This window comes from Cebus imitator, unplaced genomic scaffold, assembly GCF_001604975.1.
Source record: "Cebus imitator isolate Cc_AM_T3 unplaced genomic scaffold, Cebus_imitator-1.0 Scaffold36, whole genome shotgun sequence".
NCBI classification, from domain to species: Eukaryota; Metazoa; Chordata; class Mammalia; order Primates; family Cebidae; genus Cebus; species Cebus imitator.
Genome location: NW_016107351.1, coordinates 9,979,526 through 10,005,986, shown reverse-complemented (window position 1 = coordinate 10,005,986; position 26,461 = coordinate 9,979,526). Strand labels below are relative to the sequence as shown.

The following is a 26,461-nucleotide window of genomic DNA, read 5'->3' as shown; positions in this document are numbered from 1 at the left end:
GTTACCCAGGCTGGAGTGCAATGGCGCGATCTCGGCTCACCGCAACCTCCGCCTCCTGGGTTCAGGCAATTCTCCTGCCTCAACCTCCTGAGTAGCTGGGATTACAGTCATGCACCACCATGCCCAGCTAATTTTTTGTATTTTTAGTAGAGACGGGGTTTCACCATGTTGACCAGGATGGTCTCTATCTCTTGACGTCATGATCCACCCGCCTCGGCCTCCCAAAGTGCTGGGATTACAGGCTTGAGCCACGGCGCCCGGCCTGAGATCTTTTATTGTTTTCTTTTTATCAAGCTTTTAAATTCAGAAAAATTAGATTATTTAATCAAGAACAAATAGAAATAATACTTTTGAAAGAAAAACAACATTAAGAGTTCTAGTTTTTATTTAAGAATATATGATTTTTAACTGCCTTGTTTGAATTCATGCTATGATATACACTAGTTTTTTTTTTCTGTTCACATTCATTTCAAATTACTCCAACTAATACCAATTCCAAAGTGAACGTTGTTAAAATATAGACCTGAAAGATAAAATGCTATGTAAAATGTTTTTATAAAAATTTCACTGATGTTAATGTACTGTGTTCCATTTAATACCTTCTAGAGCACAAAGTGCAAAAAGCCTGAATTTGTTAGAAAAAAAAATTAAATGATTTTTAAAATAATACCTACAATCCAGATGGGTTTAGATCTTAAATTTGAACAGTAGGCTTTAAAATTTAATTTCGTATATTTTGGAGGAGCGAGTGAAGAAGCATACAGATAATGTCATTTACTAACCGTTCATGTGTATTTGTTATAGCAATACACAGATGAGACAGTGTAAGAAAAGGATCAAGACAGTATCCATTTGAAAATGCTTCACTGTTATGCATGTAAGGAACTCACTGCAATTATCAAAATAGAGTCAACTAGATAGTGCTGAGTAGGAATAAAGAACAGGGGAACAGAATAAAATTATTTCAGTAAACTTTCTGTTTGAATCGTCTTTTAGCTGTAACTTCATATATTCAAAACGGGTACCCTTCACAGAAATGAACATCAACTTCTAACACCAAGAATTATAGAATATGCAGTTTGGGATTAAGTACACAGTCATGCATTGCTTACAAAAGGGGATATCCTGAAAAATGTATCACTAGGCAATTTTGTTGTATGAACTACTTAGAGTGTACTGACACAAACCGAGATGATATAGCCTGCTGCATTTATATGTCCATTATAATCTTATAGATCATTGTCATTAGAAATGTTGTCTGTCATTAACCAAAATGTTCTTATGCAGCTCATGACTGTATATACATTTCACTCATAAAATCCTTAAAACGTAAGCTCTCTCAGCAAAGCTTTGGTTAATTTTGAATGCAATCCACATATACTTTTTTTTTCTGCCGATATCTACTGCATTTTAGCAATCTCATTTCCTCAACCCATTGACATATGTTGCTGGTTGGTAATAAAACTCCATCTCAGAAATGTCAAACTTAATGAATACAGCAAAATCACGGGAAACAAGGTTATCCTGTGAGCTATCCAAGGTCCTGCTCCCTGAGTGTTCTGATTCATCAGCACAGCTGAAATCATGGAGGCTTGCTGGCATTTCTTTATAGCCAGTCACTGCCCCTGAGTTCCACTGCCTTAACAGAACATTTTTAAGAGTCATTTCAGTGTCAAAATGCCCTCCTTCCAGAGAAAACTAACCAGGCTTAAAGTAGGAATGGTGAAATGGATCCAACTTTCTAAATTTTTAACTTGTGAAAAATCAAACTACAATCAAATATTTAAAGAATTAAACATCTTTTGCAAATAGAATCCAAGTTGTTTATAACTGCACTGTGACACTTACAACCTAAATATAGAAAATAGCAATGGTGATCCAAGAATGATGAAGCATGTTGGAACAATTAGTTTTCTCACCTAAAGTGAGGAGAGCCTATTAACTTGGAGGTAACTCATTTAATTTTGTTTCTAATACTGACGATGTAACATCTATCATATGAATGAATTACAGAAATGTAACTTCAGAGATTCATTTGCAGGCTCTGAGAATTGAGTAAGAAAAATAAGGAAAATTAAAAATATTGCTTGACACGAAAACCACTTGGCCTGCTAGACACATAAGCACCCCAGCTTTCTTACAATTAGTGTTTCATAGTATATAATCATTCCATCTTTTAAATGTTAACCTATCATTCTGTTTTAAATAAATTTCTTTTAGATATTATGTGGTTTCTTCTGTTATTTAGTTTGTGTCTACCTTTTAATTGGAGTTTTTAAAATCATATTTAATGTAATTTTTTATTTGTGTGGCTTTAAATACACCATTTAGCTATTTGTTTTCTATTTGTTGTATCTGTACTTTGTTTATTTTTCTTTTTTGTTTTCTTTTGGAGTAAGTAATTTTTGTTTTCCATATCATATCCTACCAAAGAGGCTGCCAGATTTTGTAAGATATAACACCAATCTCCCTGTTAAATTGCATCGAGAGGCAAGTTTGCAGCTTGATCCAATGGTAGATACCACAGAGAATGGCAATGGCTGTGGCATGGTATGATGTGAAAAGATGAATTAGGGCAGTCAATTCCTTGTTCTATTGTGGGAATCCGAGTGAGAAAATACCGAGAGAATTTTTCATTGAACAATAGGTGTTGTAGATGAAATGTCATAATATATACATAGAGACCAATGACGCTGTATTTTGTCACTCGCATGCCAACATTGCAAGTGATTTGAAACTGAACATGCTGAAATATTTGTGATAGAAAGAGAAGAAAAAGTGATAGGAGAAGGATAAAGGACAGGTACTATGAAAGGAAGTCAGCCATTCCTGGGTAGCTAGACTTTGTTTCCCTTTTAATGCTTCTCAGTCCCAATTCCAGTCTGTGTATGCAAACAGTGAATATAGTTTTCTTAAATTAACTCAAATGACCCTTTGGTCCTCAAACTAAATTAGTCTGACTGCATATTGACATTTATAATATTGTATCATGTTGCTGCATTTATTTAGTACTTGGTAATATCACTGAAAAAGCAGAAGAAATGGAACTCTTGTTTCCTATGTTTTTGAACTGGTACAGAAAAAGAAATTAACAAGAAAAATGGTTTTAAGCATATATTTTATTATGGTTAATATATAACCATATAGTTGTTTAACTGGTTACTATAAATACTAATATATTTAATTGTATTTTAAAAAGTGATATAATGCAGGTTTTTTCTGACACAAATCTGTTGGAATACGTACAACTGCCTCTTTTACCAGCCTGTAAAATTTTCTTTTATGTTCATTTTTAAAATATCAGCCTGTGTTTAAATGGATGACTGATTATGTAGCTATGAATCAAAATAATTTGTTTTCTTTGAATCACTTGGATATAAAAAGCAATTAAGTAATTTGCCTCATCTGCTAACTGCCTTGAATAAATTTGATCATTGAAGCTCCATTTTACTTTGAGATTGGTCATCACATTAATTCATTTGCTTTCCAGATCATTTCAATTTTTCCTATTCAAACATTTAAATACCTTAAAACAACAGCAACATTAGCAACATCTCTACCTTCTCAGGGGATTTAGTAAAGTATTGCTCCCTTGATTCTTTCATTTGAACTAATTAATCAAGAAACTGGCATTTTTTTATGCACACATTATGTGAAATGGAGTTTTATGAGAAGCTTGAGATTATTTTCTTTTTCTTTTTTTAACCTCCATTATGAGCGTATTCTTTAGACTACCATTGATTCTGATGTTTTTTACTTCATAAGAATTGCTCATCCGTACTTATCTCATACTCTTTGCAGAATTTGAAGGTAAACACTGTGAAATTGATGTGAATGACTGCCCCTTCCTTCCCTGCCAGGGTTATGGTGACTGTGAAGCTATGGTCAACAATTTCAGGTACAGAAAACTAAAAAGTATCTAGATACGTGTTTATATGTCTAGATAATTCTAGGTATAGAATTTTAATAGATAAATTAAGCAACGTTTATGCTTACTGAAAACTTGCCATGCTGTAATTCATTTAAGCATTGATTTTATACATCTATACTAATGGAGTTACTAAATTTTATGTTTAAAAGGTGTATTTGCAGACCTGGGTTTTCTGGATCTTTATGTGAAATTGAAATTAATGAATGCTCCTCTGAACCTTGCAAAAATAATGGAACATGTGTGGATCTGACAAACAGGTTAGAAGCTACTTTTGATTAAATTTATTTGATATGTGAAATTCAACAAATAATAAAATGAGCACATATGTGCCTATTATGTAACTAAGGTAACTGATCACTACTGATACATTTGTGCTTGTACCAGTACATCTTCATTTCAATCACCCAATCAATTATGTCAAAATTCTCAGATTTTTATTCACCACCCTTGCCATTAGTTTATAATTTTGTTTGTATGTATGCCTGAATAAAATGCTCTTTAGTTTCCATGTTAAATAGGTAAAATAATATTGTGTATAGTCTCCTGAAAATGTTGAACATAATATTTGTAATTCCTGTTGATGCATGTATCTGTTGCTCATTTTATAGAATATTTCATCTTCAATATATGCCAACATTTATCTATCATTCTACTGGTTATAGATATTTGGGCTATTTACTTCCTTTGTCTTACCTACAATGACATTAAAGTTTTCAAATATTTCTCTAAGTACACAAGCACTAGTACTATCCTAGGTTACATACCTAGAAATAGACTTGTTGAATTATTGTGTAAACATTGCCACATTTACTAAATCACAATTATTTTTTAATTTCATTTGGAAAATACAATTTCTGCACTCTTAAAAACAGTGAAAAACTGTTTTTATAGGCATTATTAGAATATTTTAGGCTTTGTGTAGAATTGTATCATTTCGTAGTCTCCCTGCATTCTTATGATAAAATGAATTTGAATAATTTTATATACATTTTGAGATATTTAATTTTGCCTTTCTAGAAATGACTAAATATGGCATCTGCCATATATATATATATAGGTAGAGAAAGAGAGGTGTGGGGGGCTGGAGAGAGAGATCTCACATGTGATGTTTGATCCCTGTGACCATATGTTCTCATTTTTCAACTCCTACTTATGAATGAGAACATGCGGTGTTTTGTTTTCTGTTTCTGTGTTTGTTTGCTGAGAATGATGGTTTCCAGCATCATCCATGTCCCTGCAAAGGACATGAACTCATTCTTTTTTATGACTGCATAGTATTTCATGGTGTGCATGTGCCACATTTTCTTTATCCAGTCTAACATTGATGGGCATATGGGTTAGTTTCAAATCTTTGCTATTGTGAATAGTACTGTAATAAATATACATGTGGATGTTTCTTTATAATAGAATGAGTTATAATCATTTGGGTATATACACTGTAATGAGATTGCTGGGTCATATGATATTTCTAGTTCCAGATCCTTGAGGAATCGCCACACTGTCTTCCACAATGGTTGAACTAATTTATATTCCCATCAACAGTGTAAAAATGTTCCTATTTCTCAACATACTCACCAGCATCTGTTTCCTGACTGTTTAATGATCTCTATTCTAACTGGCTTGAAATGTTATCTCATTGTGGTTTTGATTTGCATTTCTCAAATACCTAATGATGATGAGCTATTTTTCATGTCTGTTGGCTGCATAAATGTCTTCTTTTGAAAAGTGTCTGTTTATATCCTTCACCTACATTTCGAAGGGGTTGTTTTTTTTTTTTTTTTTGTTTATGTTCCTTGTAGATTCTAGGTATTAGCCCTTTGTCAGATAGATAGATTGCAAAAATTTTCTTCCCTTCTGTAGGTTGCCTGTTCAATCTGTTGATAGTTTCTTTTGTTGTACATAAGCTTTTTAGTTTAATTAGAACCAATTCGTCAATTTTGGCTTTTGTTGCCATTGGTTTTGGTGTTAATCATGAATTCTTTGCCCATGCCTATGTTCTGAATGGTATTACCTAGATTTTCTTCTAGGGTTTTTATGGTTTTAAGTCTTGTGTTTAAATCTTTAATCTATCTTCGTTAATTTTTGTATAAGGTGTAAGCAAGGGGTCCAGTTTTACTTTTCTGCATATGACTAGCCAGTTTTCCCAGCACCATTTATTAAATAGGGAATCATTTTCCCAATTGCTTGTTTTTGTCAAGTTTGGCAAAGATCAGATGGTTGTAGATGTATTACTTCTGAGGCATCTGTTCCTTTCCATGGGTCTATATATCTGTTTTAGTACTAGTACCATGCTCTTTTGGTTACTGTAGCCTTGTATTATAGTTTGAAGTCAGGTAATATGATGCCTCCAGATATGTTCTTTTCGCTTAGAGTTGTCTTGGCTATATGGGCTCTTTTTTGGTTCCATGTGAAATTTAAAGTAGGTTTTTCTAATTTAAATGGGGACTTGATGGGAATAGTGTTGAATCTATAATTTACTTTGGGCAGTATGACCATTTTTACAATATTGATTCTTTCTATCCATGAACATAAAATGCTTTTTCATTTGTTTGTATCTTCTCTTATTTTCTTGAGCAGAGCCTTGTAGTTCTCCTCGAAGGGGTTCTTCAAATCCCTTGTAAGCTGTGTTCCTAGGTACTTTATTCTCTTTGTAGCAATTGTGAATGGGAGTTCACTCCGGATTTGGCTCTCTGTTTGTCTATTATTGATGTATAGGAATGCTTGTGATATTTGCACATTGATTTTGTATACTAACACTGCTCAAGTTGCTTATCAGCTTAAGGAGATTTGGGGCTGAGACAATAGGGTTTTCTAAATATATAATAATGTTTTCTGCAATCAGAGACAATTTGATTTCTTCTCTATCTATTTGAATACTCTTTATTTCTTTCCGTTGCCTGATTGCCCTGGCCAGAACTTCCAATACCATGTTAAGAGTAGTGAGTGAGGGCATCCTTGTCTTGTGCCATTTTTCAAAGGGAATGCTTCCAGCTGTTACCCATTTAGTATGATATTTACTGTGGGTTTGTCATGAACAGCTCTTATTATTTTGAGATATGTTTCATGAATACCTGTTTTACTGAGTGTTTTTAGTATAAAGAGGCATTGAATTTTATCAAAGGCCTTTTCTGCATCTATTGAGATTATCATGTGGTTTTTGTCATTGGTTCTGTTTATGTGATGGATTATGTTTATTGATTTGTATATGTTGAACCAGTCTTGCATCCCGGGGATGAAGCTGACTTGATCATGGTGGATAAGCTGTTTAATGTGCGGCTGGATTCAGTTTGTCAGTATTTTTTTGAGGATTTTTGCACTGATGTTCATCAGGGTAATTGGCTTGAAATTCTCTTTTTTTGTTGTGTTTCTGCCAGGTTTTGGTATCAGGATGACGCTGGCCTCATAAAATGAGTTAGGGAAGAGTCACTATTTTTCTATTGTTTGGAATAGTTTCAGAAGCAATGGTACCAACTTGTCTTTGTACCCCTTACAGAATTTGTCCGTGCATCTGTCTGGTCCTGGACTCTTTTTGGTTGGTAGGGTATTAATTACTGCCTTAATTTCAGAACTTGTTATTGGTCTATTCAGGGATTTGACTTCTTCCTGGTTTAGTCTTGGGAGGGTGTATGTGTCCAGGAATTTATCCATTTCTTCTAGATTTTCTCATTTAATTGGGTAGAGGTATGTATAGTATTCTTGGGTGGTAGTTTGTGTTTATGTGGAATCAGTGGTGATCTCCTCTTTATTATTTTTTATTGTGTCTATTTGATTCTTCTTTCTTTTCTCCTTTATTGTTCTGGCTATCAGGCTGTTTTGTTAATCTTTTCAAAAAAACAGCTCCTGGATTCATTGATTTTTTGAAGGGTTTTTCATGTATCTACCTCAGTCTGTGCTGATCTTAGTTATTTCTTTTCTTCTGCTAGCTTTTGAATTTGTTTGCTCTTGCTTCTCTAGTTATTTTCATTGTGAAGGTAGGGAGTCAATTTTAGATCTTTCCCTCTTTCTCCTATGGACTGTTAGTGCTATAAATTTTTCTTTAAACACTGCTTTAGTGGTGTCCCAGAGATTTTGTTAGGTCTTGTCTTTGATATCATTGGTTTCAAATAATTTATTTATTTCTGCCTTAATTTCATTATTTGCCCAGTAGTCATTGAGGAGCAGGTTGTTCAGTTTCCATGTAGTTGTGCAGTTTTGAGTGAGTTCCTTAATCCTGAGTTCTAATTTGATTGCACTGTGGTCTGAGAGATGGTTGTTATAATTTCCATTCTTTTGCATTTATTAAGGAGTGTTTTACTTCCAATTATGTCCAATTTTGAATAAGTGCTACATGTTGCTGAGAAGAATGTATATTCTGTGGATTTGGTGTGGGGAGTTCTGGAGATGTCTATTAGGTCTGCTTGGTCCAGAGCTGAGTTCAAGTTCTAAATATCCTTGTTAATTTTCTGTCTCATTGATCTATATAATATTGACAGTGTGGTGTTATATTCTCTCACTATTATTGTGTGGGAGCTTATGTCTCTGAGAACTTGCTTTATGAATCTGAGTGCTCCTGTATTGGGCACATATATATTTAGGATAGTTAGCTCTTCTTGTTGCATTGATCTCTTTACCATTATGTAATGCCCCTCTTTGCCTTTTCTGATGTGTGTTGGTTTAAAATGCTTTTTATCACAGACCAGGATTGCAATCACTGCTTTTTTTTTCTTTCCATTTTCTTGGTAAATATTCTTCCATTCCTTTATTTTGAGCCAATATGTGTCTTTGTACATGATATATGTCTCCTGAATACAGCACACCAATGGGTCTTGACTATCCAATTTGCCAGTCTGTACCTTTTAATTGGGGCATTTAGACCATTTAAATTTAAGATTAATATTGTTATAGGTGAATTTCATCCTGTCATTCTGATGCTAGCTGGTTATTTTGCCCATTAGTTGAGGTAGTTTCTTCATAATGTCAATGGTCTTTACATTTTGCATTGTTTTTGCAGTGGATGGTACAGGTTTTTCCTTTCCATATTTAGTGCTTCCTTCAGGAGCTCTTGTAAGACAGGCCTGGTGGTGACAAATTCCCTCAGCATTTTTTTGTCTGTAAAGGATTCTATTTATTCTTCACTTATGAAACTTAGTTTGGCTGGGTATGAAATTCTGGGTTCAAAATTATTTGTTTTAAGAATGTTAAATCACCACCCCTGTAACTTTCAATATTTACTTTTTTTTGTAACTATATTTTAAGTTCTGGAGTACATGTGCAGATCTTGCAGGATTGTTGCATAGATACACACCTGCTACGGTGGTTTGCTGCCCCCATCGCCCTGTCACCTACCTCAGGCATTTCTTCCAATGTTATCCCTCCCAAAGGTCCCCACCCCCACTGTCCCTCCACCAGTGTGTGATGTTCCCATCCCTATGTGCATGTGTTCTCATTGCTCAACACCTACCTAAGAGGGAGAATATGAGATGTTTGGTTTTCTGTTCTTGTGTCAGTTTGCTGAGAATGATGATTTTCAGATTCATCCTTGTCCCTACAAAGGACATGAACTCATCCTTTTTTATGGCTGCATAGTATTCCATGGTGTATATGTGCCACATCTTCTTTATCCAATCTATCATTGATTGGCATTTGGGTTGGTTCCAGGTCTTTGCTATTGTAAACAGTGCCGCAATGAACATACCTGTGCATGTGTCTTTATTGTAGAATGATTTATAATCCTTTGGTTATATACCCAGTAATGGAATTGCTGAGCCAAGTGGAATTTCTGTATCTAGACCCTTGAGGAATCACCTCATGTCTTCCACAATGGTTGAAATGATTTACACTCCCAGCAACAGTGTAAAGGCATTACTGTTTCTCCACATCCTCTCCAGCATCTGTTGTCTCCAGATTTTTTAATGAGTGCCATTCTAACTGGTGTGAGATGGTATCTCAATGTGGTTTTGATTTACATTTCTCTAATGACAAGAGATGATGATCATTTTTTCATATGTTTGTTGGCTGCATAAATGTCTTCTTTTGAAGAGTGTCTCTTCATATCCTTTGCCCACTTTTAAATGGGCTTGTTTGTCTTTTTCTTGTAAATCTCCTTTAGTTCTTTGTAGATTCTAGCTGTTAGCCATTTGTCAGATGGGTAGCTTGCAAAAATTTCCCATTCTGTGGGTTGCCAGTTCACTCTAATGATTGTTTCTTTTGCTGTGCAGAAGCTCTTAAGTTTAATTAGATCCCATTTGTCTATTTTGTCTTTTGCTGCCTATGCTTTTGGTGTTTTAGTCATGAAGTCCTTACCTATGCCTCCACAGCCAATATCATACTGAATGAGCAAAAACTGGAAGCATTCCCTTTGAAAACTGGTCCTATGCAAGGGTGTCCTCTCTCACCATTCCTAGTCAACATAGTATTGGAAATTATAGCCAGAGCAATCAGGCAGGAAAAAAGAAATAAAGGGTATTCAATTATGAAAAGAGGAAGTCAAATTGTCTCTATTTGCAGACGACATGATTGTATATTTAGAAGACCCCATCATCTCAGCCCCAAATCTCCTTAAGATGATAAGCAAATTCAACAAAGCCTCAGGATACGAAATCAGTAGTCAAAAATCACAAGCATTCCTATACATCAATTATAGACAAACAGAGAGCCAAATCATGAGTGAACTCCCATTCACAATTGCCACAAACAGAATAAAATACTTAGGAATACAACTAACAAAGGATGTGAAGGACCTCTTCAAGGAGAACTACAAACCACTGTTCAAGGAAATAAGAGAGGACACAAACAGATGGAAAAACATTCCATGCTTATGGTTAGGAAGAATCAGTATCATGAAAATGGCCACAATGCCCAAAGTAATTTATGGATTCAGTGCTATCCCTATCAAGCTACCATTGACCTTCTTCACAGAACTGGAAAAAAACACCTTAAACTTCACATGGAACCAAAAAAGAGACCACATATCTCAGACAATCCTAAGCAGAAAGAACAAAGCTGGAGGCATCACGCTGCCTGACTTCAAACTATATTACAAGGCTATAGTAATCAAAACAGCATGGTACTGGTACCAAAAATAGACATATAGACCAGTGGAACAGAACAGAGATCTTAGAAGTAATGCCGCACATCTACAATCATCTGATCTGTGACAAACCTGACAAAAACAAGCAGTGGGGAAAGGATTCCCTGTTTAATAAGCAGTGTTGGGAAAGCTGGCTAGCCATGTGTGCCAAAAGCTGAACCAGGACCCCTTTCTTTCACCTTACACAAAAATTAACTCCAGATGGATCAAAGATTTAAACATGAGATCTAACACCATAAAAACCCTGGAAGAAAACCTAGGCAATACCATTCAGGACATAGGCATAGGCAAGAGCTTTCAGTTCTTTCAAGGGAATACCAATCACTACAAGTACCATGGGAATACAGATTTGCCATCAGTTTAAAATCTTGATAGGTCTAAAGGCACATGGCAAGATCTTCCAATTGGATTTTCCTCCATAATAGCTCTTACTCCATTAAAATTGTGTCTGTTACTAAATATGTCAACTGCTCTGTATATTAAAGAACAGTAGGTGAAAAAAAAGAGAAGATGTATTTGTGGTTTCATCTGAACTGACCTCAATAATCTTGTATTTGTACTAGTGGATCAGTGGCATTTCAAACATAAGTATACTTTCAGAAGCAGTATTCAGTAACTCCCAAAAGGTCTAAATATCTTTCTTTCACCAGTAAACAGTCATTCTGGTAAATAGCTTCAGATACACCTGAGGAAGCCTTCAGAAAGATACATAAAATATCTGTGACTACATTAGAGATTTCTCTTCAGAGAGCAAATCCTAACCTTCCTTTGAGTGACTGAGTCTGTGACATAACTTAGGTCTTGGAATTGTGTAAGAGGTGGAGAATCAAATTGAATTGTGTCTCTGTCCTCCAGAGTATACATTTTGTTCTATATACCTAAGTCAGGACCATAAATAAACTGTTAATCTATTTCATTTCTAAAACCACCATCACTTAGCCTCTGCCATAAATATCTTTGAATCAGTCCAATGATATCCACTCTGTTTCTCTGATTTATATGCTTATTTGCTCATTTTGCATCTGATTGTCAATCATATCCACCAGTCTTTATGTATTCTTAGATCTATTTTAATTATTATCATGAAACCTATTTCTATGGCAACATCCAGCACTGTCATCTCCAGGCCATAAAAGACTACCATCACAGAGCTCATGAAGAACACCAGTGCTCCCTCACCAACTCAGTTTTAATCTTTGGTAAATGCAGGACTCTCTGGGGTAAATGGAATTTCTTCCTAGGAGATTGGAAGGGCATCCCTATACTCCCTGAGATTAGAAATTAGGGGTAAATGATAATTCATACATAATAGGTATATTCAAACATTTCCATAACAGAGCCTATAAATTGTTACCTCTAATATATACAATGAAACCTCTGAAATTTCTACATTATTAACTTAAGCTTTGTCTTTAAACAGCCTAGTTAACACTGTACCCAGATACTCATATCAACTTTTTAAGTCTTCTCTCTTTACCCCATCAAAAAATTCAACTTACACAAGTCACATGTATTCTACTTTTGTCTGACTAGTGTAGATTTAATTTGACACATATTCTTCAGGTTTGTGACAATATGGATTCATGGGGTTATATCTCTTTCAATGTATAGGCTATCTGCTGACAGAGTGTTTTTTTTTTTTTTTTCTCTTTTTTTTTTCCGTCATCAGCAATGGTGAAAGCTAATTCTTTTTATGGACTGAACCAATGAGAAGTGTTGGGGGATGCACTTCAAAAAAATAAACAAAAACGAAAAAAACTGGCAGGTCATAAGACAACTCTTCCAGCTGATGTTAGAGGGTTTTTTGTTTTGGTTTGGTTTGGTATGGTTTGGTTTTAGATAGAATTTTGCTCTTGTGGCCCAGGCGGAGTGCAATGGCACCATCTAAGCTCACCACACCGCCTCCTTGGTTCAAGCAGTTCTCCTGCCTCAGCCTACCGAGTAGCTGGGATTACAGGCATTCGCCGCCATGCCCAGCTAATTTTGTATCTTTAGTAGAGATAGGTTTCTCCATTTTGGTCAGCCTGGTCACAAACTCCCAACCAACCTCAGGTGATCTGCCTGCCTCAGCCTCCCAAAGTGCTTGGATTACAGGCATGACCCACTGCACCCGGCCAAGGAAGGTTTCTATAAAGGGAACAAGTTCCCTAAGACATAGGAGAAATATTGCCTCTATTATTAAGGGAAATTAAAGTAAATTTAGAGCCAAGTTCTTTAGGTATAACTGTCTTGGGTCTACAGTAGATCTAAACTCCTTGACATTTATAATATAAATTGTATTGGTTTGGCTGTTGTCACTTTGAAAAGAAACTGAAAACAATGGTTAAAAATAACAATCATTTATTATTATTTCACATCTTCCATATCTGTGTTATTCTGTAATTTGACTAATATGGGACGGATTCATCTCTGTTTCTCTGCAACACAGATGACATGTGGAGCGTTTTTGTGGGTCTCTCCCTGTGTCAACTGTAATGGCTCTCCTAATGTCTCTCATCCTCTTTGGACTAGCATGTTCTTCTCAAGGAGTGTCAGAGTTTCAAGAGACTAGAAGAAACATGCAAAGGCTCTTCAGCCATAGGCTTTAAAGTAGTAGCACCCTTCCACTTTTACTTCTAGATCACTGTCCAAAAAAAAAAAGGAATTATGGGCAAGCTTTAAAGTATGGGGCAAACAACACAACACAAAGCAAAACAAGGCCAACAAACAAAACCCATTCTCTGTCCATGTTTGAACTCCTGGCCAGGAAGAAGAGTGGCAAAGAACTAAAGGAAAAACTGCAGTCAACCCCATAGCCTTTTATCTTTTCAGACTGCAGTTGGGCATTTGGGGCCATAGGAGATTTCCTCTGACCTGTATTTGAGGTAACTGTGTAGAAGCCTTCGAAAACTGTCCACTAAGTATTGGCTTGGTATAAGCTTAAGAGGATATAAGAAAAATAGAGAAACAATATGAACAAGTAACTTAAGGGAGAGGAAAAATAAGTGAACAGAAAGCAAAGTAAGGAAACCTGAAATAAAGTGAGATTTTTAAATATGTTTCCAAGGAAAATTTTATACACTGCTCATGGAAAGGTGAAGAGCTATTTTCGAAAAAGTGTTTTTAAATGTTAATGTTTTCATGCCCTAGAGAAAATCTTGCCTATATGTTTATAAGGATGTATGAACAAGGTGATGCCTTTGTGATATCTTTATATTCGTAAACATTAGAAAACAATCAAAACAAATACAGTGTGACATAATCATAAGCAACTATACATTACTTACCGTGAATAAATTATAGAAATGTATATCACTTAAATATTAAAATGTATGATTGAGTAAAAAAATAAGTCTCAGAATAATATGATATGTAACTCATATTTAGTGAAGTATTACAACATATTTTGAAAAATATATACCATCTTTTTTTATTGTACTTTAGGTTCTGGGGTACATGTGCAGCTTATGCAGGATTGATACATAGGTACATTCATGGCAACGTGGTTTGCTGCCTCCATCCCCCCATCGCCTATACCTGCAATTTCTCCCCACGTTATCCCTCCCCACCCTCCCTCCCACTTTCCCTCCCTCTCACTGTCCCTCCCTCCCACTAGCCACCCCTCAACGGACCCTGGTGTGTGGGTGTGTGATGCTCCCCTCTTAAGAGTAGTGATTTTCTCCTGGTAGAGAGGAATGGAAGATAATTAATTGAATGAATGCATAGGAGTTTCATACATATATATGTGTATGAAATATATATATGTGTGTGCATACATATTATGACAGATCTCAGATATATATATGAAAGATCAAATATGTTTTGTGTGTTTTCCTTAAGAAATTTTCAGCCACATGAAATACTAAGATGAGTTAAATATGGGTGATGGGCATACAGGTGTTGATTATTTTATTCCTAGAAAATTACCTGGTGTAAATTATTAAAATAAAAGCCATTTTCAATGAATTAAAATCTTTCAAAGGTTAAAAATCAATAAGCTGCTGAAAATGAGGCAGTCACATCTGATTCTTATCTCTTCTTGAAGAAAGTTTTATTTTATAAAACAGTTTTCATCTGTTGATAAAGTACTCATTAAAAATATTGTAAGTGATCTACCAACTCAAAACCAAAAATTTTATAGTTAGTACAAAGTAAATTAAACTGTAGACACATAAACACAAAAACATATTAAAAACAGTAGTTACTACATATATGCCTCATGGTTGCATTCATGTTTTTAATCTATTCTCTCTTATGGTTATTGAAACTGTGGCCTGCAACAATTAAGACTTACCTCTAATAACATGATTTAAAGATAAGTTTGCCAAGATATAATGGCACACCAATGACAGCCCCAAAATATACAAATCCATTGCAAAAGTGAACACTGGAATTGACATTTTTTCTGACAATTGATAGCGTATATTATCCAGTACAACTAATGTCTTTTCAAGTCATTGCCACTAGTTCACTTAGGTCACTCTCAATAGTATCCATCTATTGAAAATTTACTGCTAAATAGAATTAACCAGAATAATTACAGTAACAGTGGCTAGTCCATTGAAGGAAAATATGAGAAGAAAATTTTACAAGTACTTGGCTGATGTGATTATCATACCCAGATCATTATTAACAAGCATATTGTGATCATTTAGTTTATGATATTCATGAGTTTAGTAATTCTTCACTGTTACAAATTTAAAAGTGATTGGTTGATATGCATTTAACCAAAAGAAAAATATCTGTATACTCTTCAGTAATTGTTGCCTAGAAACAGTCATCGATCCAAATAATGTTAATTGTACCAGAGATTTTACTATAACAACACTGTTTCAAATGAAATTTATGCTGCATGCAATTATAATAAAAACATATGAAGACATATTGCAAGTATAATAATGTATACATATATTTATATATAACATAATAATGACATGTTGCAAATATAAAATAGATTATTCATGTCCTAAATAATTGTCATTAATTGTAAAGAACTGTGGTTCATGAATGCTGGTATAATATCTCAAGAAAAAAGTAGAAATGCTTTAAAATATATTATAAATTCTTTCAAGATTTGAATTGCTTTATAGCATAGGCTGAAAAGTCCTTATCAGAAAGTTTCACCTGTGACACTTTTTAATATAGTTTTATTTTCTTCTTTTGAATATAAACTTTAAAAAAATATCTGCTGAAAGAAGTATGATCTAATATTGCAAATACATTTTTAAATCAAAACTCTCATGTAAAAAATTCTATGCTATATTTGGATTTTGTAATACTATTCAATCTATTTAATAATTATATTTTAAAATTCTTCAGAAGCATAAAAACAATGCATCTACTTATTAATTCCTCTCTCATTTTGGAATAAAAGAAAAACTATAAAACAATAAAGTAAGTAAAATGTAAGGATGGCTAATTTGGGGGCTATAAATTCTTGTGATTACCTTTCATTTTTCCATCTTTTTGTATTTTGGCAATATCATTTTATGCGAATTATACTCTTCCTTATCTCTATTTTAATATGTTGAATTTTCTTCAGAAGTCACTGTTAAAGTGCATGTTAGTGATTGAAAAAGTATCTTGAACATTTACTTGAAAAATTTTAGGCCAGTATCAAATTAAAAACAATATTAATTTTAATTTCAGTACTTTGACAATGTAAGTTTAATTCTGCTAGAACTTTTGAAGTCAAAGATTTTCATTTAAATGAGATATTTATATTTCATCAAAATAGGTATTTCATGGTCTTAATTGTTCTGTCAAGATGGAAGCTATTACTACGTATGTATATTTTAAAAGCTATTAAGATTGAGTTTTATCAAAGGAAGATATGTTTTAGGGGCCTTTAATATAAAACCCAATACTTGCTATATATTTGACTATATCACTTAAGACATTACTAAAATTAAGGTTCACTTTTAATTTTTCTCTAGCCTCGTTAGAGGTGGTCAGCATAAAGGGATCTTGAGCAGTAGTGACAGGAAAATTATACCAAAGGTGAACAAATTTCATACTATAGCCAGAGGCCAATAGGAGGGAAAATTTGGTGAAGATACTTTCAGACATACCCTATGCACTTTTATTTTTTTTAATGTTTTAAAGGACCAATGTTAAGTACAGAGTAAAAAAGTCCTGAATGCTCAGCTTTGTGCTTGCCTTTCTTATTAGAGACAGGCAGCAGGAAGAGAGCGGGGGCAAGAAGTGGCAGGTTGAGGGAGGAAAGGAGAAAGAGAAAATAAAAACATTTAAATTCTGGGAAAGGGGAGACTCAAGGATTAAAGGTAGATGCTGTGTTCTAGAGTAAAATATTATTTTCACACACATTTGCCTTCATATTGTTTAGCATGGTGGAAAATAAGAAATATAAGTTGAATATTTTCTGTAAACAATTTGTTTCACCAGGGCTGCTGCTAACAGTGGGTCTGTTTTTTTTTTTTTTTTTTTTTTTTTTTCTCTACACAATTTTAGATGCCATTCAGAAAACTTCCAAATGGACTCTAGAATCCCAGGGCCTTTTGGCATCGTTATTATAGCAGGGACGCCAACATTCCAGTTGATCAAGCATCTGTGGTTCAACAGATTCTTGAAATTTAATAATGCTTGGAATGAATTTTATGTAAAAGTAAAGCATATTTTTGCAACGTTGAAAACTTCAGATTTCAGGAGCAGTTTAGAAAGTGAGAAAACTTAATAATGGGCTTGATTGAAAGCAAAAAGGAAACAAAGGTTATTGAAGTAGAAGCAAAGCATTCCTGGAAGAAAGTATTATTATGTTTCATATCACTAAAAATAATTCTTCACATAGTTATCTGTATCCCAAAAACTTTAGAAAAATAAACCTCCATAAGACCTGAGATAGTTTATGTATGTGTATTTACTCTGTGACATCACTTTCAAAATCAGAAGGGTAAGTTATGTATTTGAGATTCATAAACAAGTTACAGGAAATTTTTGGGAAGCCTTATTTTAAATAAGGGCAAATACATTTGAAAGATGGACATGGAAGCAAAAAAATGAATATAACATTTAGTAAAAATTATCAAGGGTTCAAAAGGAAAAATTCAAAAGGAAATTATAATTGAAAAAAACAAGAATTCTGGGTGGGTGAGAAAATCCGAATCTCTTCATGTATCTTTAAGATAACTATACAGACAAAGAAAAAGTAACACCCAACAAAACCTTCATCTTCATTATGACAAAAAGACAGTTCACAAAAATTTCACATTAGCTTATGAAACAAGTAAGTATGTTTAAGATAATGAAAGTCAGGTTTCTCACTGTTTAGAAAAGGAATTTCAGATAAAGAAATAGACTGGATTAAAATGAACCCTATTGTTTTAAATTATGATTGGAGTGTTTGGTAGGATCTCATGCAGTCATTTGTATGTGTTTCCAACACACACATACACAAACATGACAAAATTACAGAAGGAGACTAGGTATACAAAAACACAGTTATATACATACAACTATATGTGTACATATATATGACCATGTATCCATACATATATTTATACATACATATAGTGATGTACATATCAGTGATTTAATTTCTCAGTAATATCCTTCACTTAAAGAAACAAGTCCACCTGCAAAAAAGTGGCTGATGCCAGATGTAGGACAGAGAATGTATTAAGATAGACTTGGAACATCTTGTGCTCCAAAGTAGGAATGTTCAAAGAATGGTGAAGATGTGTCAAAAGAAAAGAGAAGCCAGATTAAGAGGTTCCCTTAGCCAAATCTCAGACAAATTAACATTAAAACAAATGACAATCATTATATATTTGATCCATTGAGAAAATAAAAATCCATGAGTCCATAGTGATACAAAATAGTTGAATAAAAAATGAATAAATGAAGAAAATGTTTCTAAAAGTAGAATGTCAACTAGTAAATGAAGAACAAAGGTGTTAGAAAAGCGCCATTTGGCAAATAGCATGGAGAAAATGGACTCAAACAAGAATCACTAATGAAGAGCATCTCCTGTTTTAAGTTGGTTCAGATTTCCAGGTTTTAGGGCGCTTGGGTGCTGACTGATCATGAAGCCACTAAAGAATCATTTGCATTAATAGAAAACAAACTTTGGGTGGCAAAAGACAAGGTATGTTAAGATTTTTCTGATTTTCAAAATGAGAGAATTCTATAAATTAAATGAGTAAACTATTATTTAGAAAAATTTGAAACAATCTGGTAATTATCATAAATCACTGAAAAAGCAAAATATCCCAAAATAATTTTCTAGTATTCAATATTTCAAACTAGAAAGTAGATTCTGAAGCTTCTACACATGTAATAGAACTGCCATGTGTACATGAAAAAAAAAGTTGAAAGTCGTTTTTATAGTAATACAACATTTTAAAATTTGTCAATATGAAAAAAATTATTTCTTAAGATTCTTTTCACTGCTACTTCTAATAATCCTATGTTCATTTCCTATCTATTCTGTTATTCCTTGGAATCGTCATTAATTCAGTGAGAACAGAAAATAGCAATCAAAGATGGTCTTACCAACTAACATTGCTTGATTTTAGTAAAGCATTTAGTAGATTGATTATATTACTTCTCACTAGATGGGGAGATACTCACAAAATGGATAAGATGAAGGAAAAAAGTTTAACTATTTGAACAAAAATTCAAAAAGTTAGTAATTGGATTAGTGCTATTCTAAAAAAATGATTATAGTCAATTCCCTAGTCACACGAAGAGCTCTTAGGAAATACTGTTTTTGTTTACACAGTATGCCATTGCACATCAAATTTTAATGCCTTGTGCCCAACTGATACAAAGAATCCTTACTCTATTAATTTTATTTTTAATTTATACATAATGTAATATTCATGTGTTATTTTATTGTGTTGTTTTGATACCTAAATACATTGTATCATTATGCTACATAATATATACAGTACATTTGTTCACTCGTTTGTAGTGAACAAATCAGGATAATTAGCATACTCTAATTTTTGAGTGGTGCAAACACTCAAAATTTTCTTTTCTAGCTACTTTGAATATACAATATCTTATTGTTTACTATAGTCATTGTACTGTTCAATAGGACGCCAAATTTACTCTTTCTTTTTAATTGTAACTTTCTTTGTACCCATCAATCAACCTTTCCTATCTCCTCTCCTCTACTGCCTGGTTTATTTTACTTAAGGGATGAATGAAAAAAAAAATATGTGCTATATATAAACAATGAAATACTCTTCAGCCATAAAAAAAGAATGAGGTCCTGTTATTTGTAGTGACATACATGAACCTGAAAGACATTATTATAAATTCAATATGCCTGGCACAGAAAGACAAATACTACATGTTTTCACTCATATACAGAATTTTAAAACACTCACCCCACTTTCTTTATTGATACTAAGTAAGTGTTTTCACGAAGCCTGTCTCTATTGACATGTATCTACTGTAATGTTTACATGTCTATATTTCTATCCTGTTCCTGAGACTTTGAAAAGCAAGCTCAAGTTTCATTTACAACTGAATATGGGTACATGACTAATGTCGGACAATTAATATGGGTTGAAGAAGTAAAAGAGGAGCATGGGGGATGTTAGACTTCTGTGGTCATAAAATGATGAATGACGTTAATTAGGAAGAGTTTCCTCAGAAAATCTAAATAAAAACCTGGCTCAAAAACATTTTAAGAAAAGTTGCTGAAGCTTCTTTATCTAGACTTCTAAAAGGAAAATCTATGAAGAGATATTTTTACTAAGTATACAATTTCTATCAGTTTAATTTCTCTTTTGGAAATTGTTTCTATATTTTGATACTAGTATTTATTAGGTTATGGTAATTACCCAACACATCCTTTTTCTTTTTTTTTTTTTTCATTTAATATCAGGTAATGGAATTTTACTTTTATTATCTGATAAGACACTCAGAAAGGACTTCTAGAGCATATTTAAGTCAAAATCAATAATTGGGTTTTAAATTGTTAAGAGTCAGACTGCCTGAATTCACCTTCCTGCTCTACCATATATGACCTGCTCTACCATATACATTGTATGATCTCACACATTCTTTTTCAAAATTTCACACACAACATTTGAGCAGAACAAAATTTTGAAAGGGGAATTGCTATATTTTTTCAAAGAAAAAATGAAATATATAATCATTTCAATTAAGTCAAATTTCTTCAATTTATAATATAAATATGAATCATATATAATCAATGATTATCATTGTTACATAGCTATTTCTTATTTTTCTACTTTTCTCCAGATTTTTATGTAATTGTGAACCTGGGTACCATGGACCATTCTGTGAACTTGATGTAAATGAATGTAAAACATCACCTTGTCTAGATGGAGAAAACTGTGTCTACAGAACTGATGGATACAACTGCCTCTGTGCCCCTGGTTATACAGGTAAACCCATATCTGCCACATGTGCAGCAATATATTGCTGTCTGTAAGCAAATGGCAACCTCATATTTATACTCCAACCTGAAATAACTTGCCAGATGCAAACAGGTAAAAAAATGCCAAGAGATACTTTGTCTCTTGTAAAATAAATTAATAAGTAAAATTATGTATTTCATGTTCAATTTATTACATTCTGAGATTAGATTTTAAGTTATCTTACATTTTTATCTTTTTTGTAGCTTTAGTATGTTTGCATGGCTATATTATAGGTAAAAGTATTTCTGTATGGATAACCTAATAGAAATAACATTATTATAGGTTATACACTGTCACGTCTGAAATACGTTTAGCATTTAAAACATTTACATAAAAAGGAGAGCCCTTGTGAATTTAAAATGTAAGCAAAGAAAGATTGGCATTAGCTGTCAATATCAATTATTTAACAATATAAATTTTAATTCAACATAAAGGCAAAAGTCATCTAGGAACTTAAAGAAGGTAGAAGCATTAGGCTTCTAAATTTCTGGTGAGAAATTGCATTTACAAAATACCAAAAGCTACATTGTTTTAGTTTTGGCATATTAGTATTAATATGGGTCTAACAGTAATATAGTTTCTGTGTTATTTTGTTTCATATTTTTTCACACAATTCCCACAGAGATTAAAATAATATATTTAAATCTCAAATCCAGTTTATTAACATCTGATTTGTGCAGCACTAAAATCATATGGATTTCTGTCTTGAGTGATAAGTAGTTAAATACATCTAATATTAGCTTCTCTGCCAGCAGGGGTTAAAAAAATACTAGACAAATGGTAATTATATTGGCAAGCAAAAATGGTAAAGAACTAGAAGTATTTCCAGAGAATAAGTAATCAAAATCTAGGAGAAAATTATGTGACCTTAAAAAGAAATATGCAGGTGTCTTTCCTGAGAAACCTTGATGGCTTCAGAGGTTATCTTGATAACAAATCTTATATACACAAAAACTATCAGATTAAGTTGATAGTTCCTAAAAAATTTTCATTATCTACAAAGTCTATTACAAATAATACAAAAGAAACATTAAATTTCTGCTATAAAACGGTATACTTTCTAAGTTTCACATTGCCTATTATCTTCAAAATTATGGAGATATTAATGTAGAACCATATCCACTTAGCAATACTATTCACCTTCTTGTTACTGCCACTGATAGTGTTAAAATAAGAAACAACACACTGAGCCTAACATGACTGAGAAACACTTTTTGTCAAGTTGTTATAACACCTTGCTCTGATATTTTAAACGTATCTTAACATTTGAAAGATTAACATGTTCTCTATTTTTCTTTTGGTAATTTCTCTAATTTCATTTCAAAATATGGTACTTTGCATTGTTTTAAGATGATGTTATCTAGGATATTACCTGTGGCACATGATTGAAGATGTTTTAATATATGTTTGCATATTAGTACAGCTATAAGTAAAAAAAAAAAAAAAAAAAAAAAAAAAAAAACTCAGTTAATTATTGGCCTTAATAACGAGGGTTCATTTTTTCTTACATAATAGAAATTCTGTAGGTAAACAGCTACCGGTATTGGTCCAGTGAGTTGACAGTACCAGACTGGGATTATGGTTTTCTTAGTCTTTAATTCATGATTATAGGCTCATGCATTCCTGCTACGATGACTTAAGTCATTGTTTCTACACTTGAGTCAAGGGAGAAGAGTGGTGCCAACTGTATTTGAGTCTTTCTATAAGGAGAACATTTTTAAAATAACAATCAAAACCTGCTAATATCTCCTTGAGCAAAACTGGCTCACATGTCCATGTTTAGGTTAAGTGGAAGGTAAGAAATTAAAAGCGTATCTTTCAGAATTTACATTTGAAGACAGGAAGGAAAAATATTATGAAATATGGGTTACAGTTTGGTTTCAAACCAAGGAAGATATATGATTTGACATTCAAAAAGAAGTTATGCCCCTCAAGAGGGTTACATGTTTTGGTTTTTCGGTACATGCTCTTTTTACATTCAAATTGACCTTCTCTTTCTTACATGAACATATAAAACTTTTTGTTATTCTTATACACTTAAAACATTTATTTTTCTTGCCTCCTCTGGAAACATTTTCAAGATTCCTAAAGTATACTATTTTGTGAGATGTTTAAATCTGTTCATATTTATGTTATTCCATTTCAAGAAAGTAATGGCACTGCAAGGTTTCACTTAGAGAACCTTGAACTTTAAAACACAAGGACATTATACCTTTGTATGTTTTTCAAGATCATACATCTGGTAGTGACAGAGCCAGAACCAAAATACACATTCCTTTCTATCCCAGTTTTATTTCTACTCTAGTTTTGCTCCATCAAAGTAAAATTTGAATGAAATGGTGTTAGTGACATAGAAGAAAGAGAAAAGAACATTAAATACAATATTAAAAGTGTTAAAATCTGGTAACCAAATGTATTATTCAAAAAAATTTAGTTTTGCTTATACCTATGAATATACTTAACCAAGTTATTAAGGATATATATTTTTCAAGACTCTGACCAGGAAAGTTTATGATTCTTAATTCTCTAAATCAGAGCATTTTTTGAAGAACACATTAAACAATATGTACACAGGGTGTCATGGATTAACCCAATACTTCTGTATTCTGTGCTTTGTATTCTATTAGCTGTTGAGATTTTGTGATGATCAAGGCTGACATGATTCTTATTCTTATGTAGATTTGTGGTATCTAGAATTGGAAAAAGATAATAAACTAACATTTGTAAAGTTGATTATTTAAAGCCATTCTATAATTTATCTAGGGTAGTAGTAATTAAACACTATCACAGATAGAGTCCAAATTTACACATGTAGTGATTTGACTGAATTTAACATACAGGAAGTACACAAGTGATGGCGTATGATCAAAGGTTTACATTTTATCCTAGCAAAGAAAGAAATCGGTTGATCAGTATATTTGCAGTATCATGTCTTTCTTTCCTAAAGAATATTTGCTTATGAACTTGAGTTTTAATTTAATTATTAGTGATTTAAATTTAGGAAAGATACAAATAGTAAATTTATATGTTTTCTAAAATAGTCACTCATTTAGCAAGAAGTCTCTTCTTAACTAGACACAATTAATCTATAGATAAAAGTTTATGAATTTATGCTTAAGGATTTTAAATATGAATACATGTAATGTCTACATTTATATTTATATATATTTTAATATTTATATATCTACTAGAAAGTATAAATATTTTTTTAAATGCCGAAGTCTTGGAAATAGTAACTTTGATAACAGTGCCATCTAGAAAGAATATACAATTAAATAGTTCAGAGTAATAAAATATAATTATGTTTGCTTCAAAGCAATGCAAATTTTTTTCTTGGATATGTTTCATATACATAACAAACATATGACTATAATCAGTTATATTATTGTCTACTTGAGATAATGAAGCTGTCTTCTGAATTTTTTTTAGCCAAATGCCCAAACTACATAAGAGGTAAAACAATCTGTTTTGAGTACATGTACATGTTTAAAACAGCATCGTTTTGTAAAACATGGGCAATTGGTCCACTGTACATTTTGGGTTATTGTGAAGATATTATTATCATACTGTTTCTGCTGCCTAAAATATGCCTTCTCTCCTATTGCTAGTACTGATACTCATACCATAACTCAGATGCAACTTTCTCTAGGAATCTTTTCTTAGATTCTTGGCTTCTGTTATTTTCTTCTATAGCACCCATTTTATCCACCGAACTTATTATAGTTTTTGAGAAACTCTGATTTAATTATCAGTTCATCTGAGAAAACTCCCCAACTCTACTTACTATTTTATCTCTTCTCTCCATCAAAGTTTAGTGTACTCTGCTACAATTTGTCAGCTAAGTTCTAGTTTAATAAGGTGTATTAAAATAGAATATAAGGATGATTAAATGAGAAAAGATATGAGGCTAGATAATTTCAAATTTCTCATTGCATATTATACATCTGCAATAATTTAAATACAAAGGGTTTAGTGTTTATTTTTGTTTGATAACTATAAGTCTATAGTCATAAAAAACACTTAAGCAAATATTTGGTATTTGATTATATTTAGTTTTAGATAAATAGTAATCACTTCTCTTTGTCAAGGACAGCAACATTATTAACATAACATTTACCATTTCCATTTTCTGTTAATGTAGGCAGGAGCTACATTAAACAGGCAACTGAATTGTGCTCAACCACATTTCTCTTATGTGACAAGATTTAACATTCACTTTCACAACTCAGATGTGCAAAAATGTATGTTATTTCTGTCATAATGAATTCCATATAATGTATGGGTCTGATTTCATCTAACAGAAGAAAATGTCAATGTGCCAAGTCAATGTGTAAGTTTTTCAAGACTTATACCAGTTTTGCAGTTGAGTATCTTTTTTATTCAGAGATCTGTCACTCTTTTGCACTGTTTAATATGAATGCAGAAAGACATTATCCCTGGTATTTGGGTACCGTGTACCGGCACAGACTTTGGATGTCCATGGTCTCTTCCATGGTCTTTGCGCTCTATGTTCAGACTGTCTCCTCTTTATCTCAAATCCAAAACTTCATTTTAAAATTGCCTTTATCATTTATACTTAAAAATCCATTTCCCTTTTATCAAAAGCAGGATCTTGCATATTGAAATTGCACTTTGAAAATTGATGTGCATATCATTAAATCACAAATATTAATACTACTTTTAAATAACTTATAGACTGTTCTTGGCTTTTCTTAAAACAATGTTTAAGTAAGCCTTTATATCAGCTTAAATGGCAAGAGGGATAATTGCAAAGAAGGAATAAAGCTTACAGAGTTTTCTATTGAAGATTTATATTATAGACTTACTCTCCAGATGCAGATTCTAATAGCCAGTGTCTTATTTTATTGAATTATAACCACTAATGGCCTCAGAATGCAATTGCATTTTCTATTTGCTAATTTCACAAATGTATATGTGCCTCTTATGCCCCAGGCCCTTTTGAAAACCCTCAGTAAAGTCTGATGAACATAACAGAGTACGTTTCCTACCCTAAAGGAGCTTATATTCCAGTAAAGAGAGACGTTTAACAAAATCCAACTAAATACG

At 32.8% G+C, this 26,461-nt stretch overlaps 1 protein-coding gene across 1 annotated transcript in view; it reads left to right on the top strand.

Annotated features, from left to right (window-relative positions):
* Window positions 1-26,461, top strand: part of LOC108301579 (eyes shut homolog) — a 1,388,593-nt gene that overhangs the window by 185,709 nt on the left and 1,176,423 nt on the right. Inside the window, exons 6-8 of the mRNA XM_017524691.2 lie at window positions 3,802-3,898; window positions 4,081-4,188; window positions 21,216-21,361. Of these exons, the coding sequence (XP_017380180.2) occupies window positions 3,802-3,898; window positions 4,081-4,188; window positions 21,216-21,361 (351 nt within the window). The remainder of the gene's footprint in view (window positions 1-3,801; window positions 3,899-4,080; window positions 4,189-21,215; window positions 21,362-26,461) is intronic.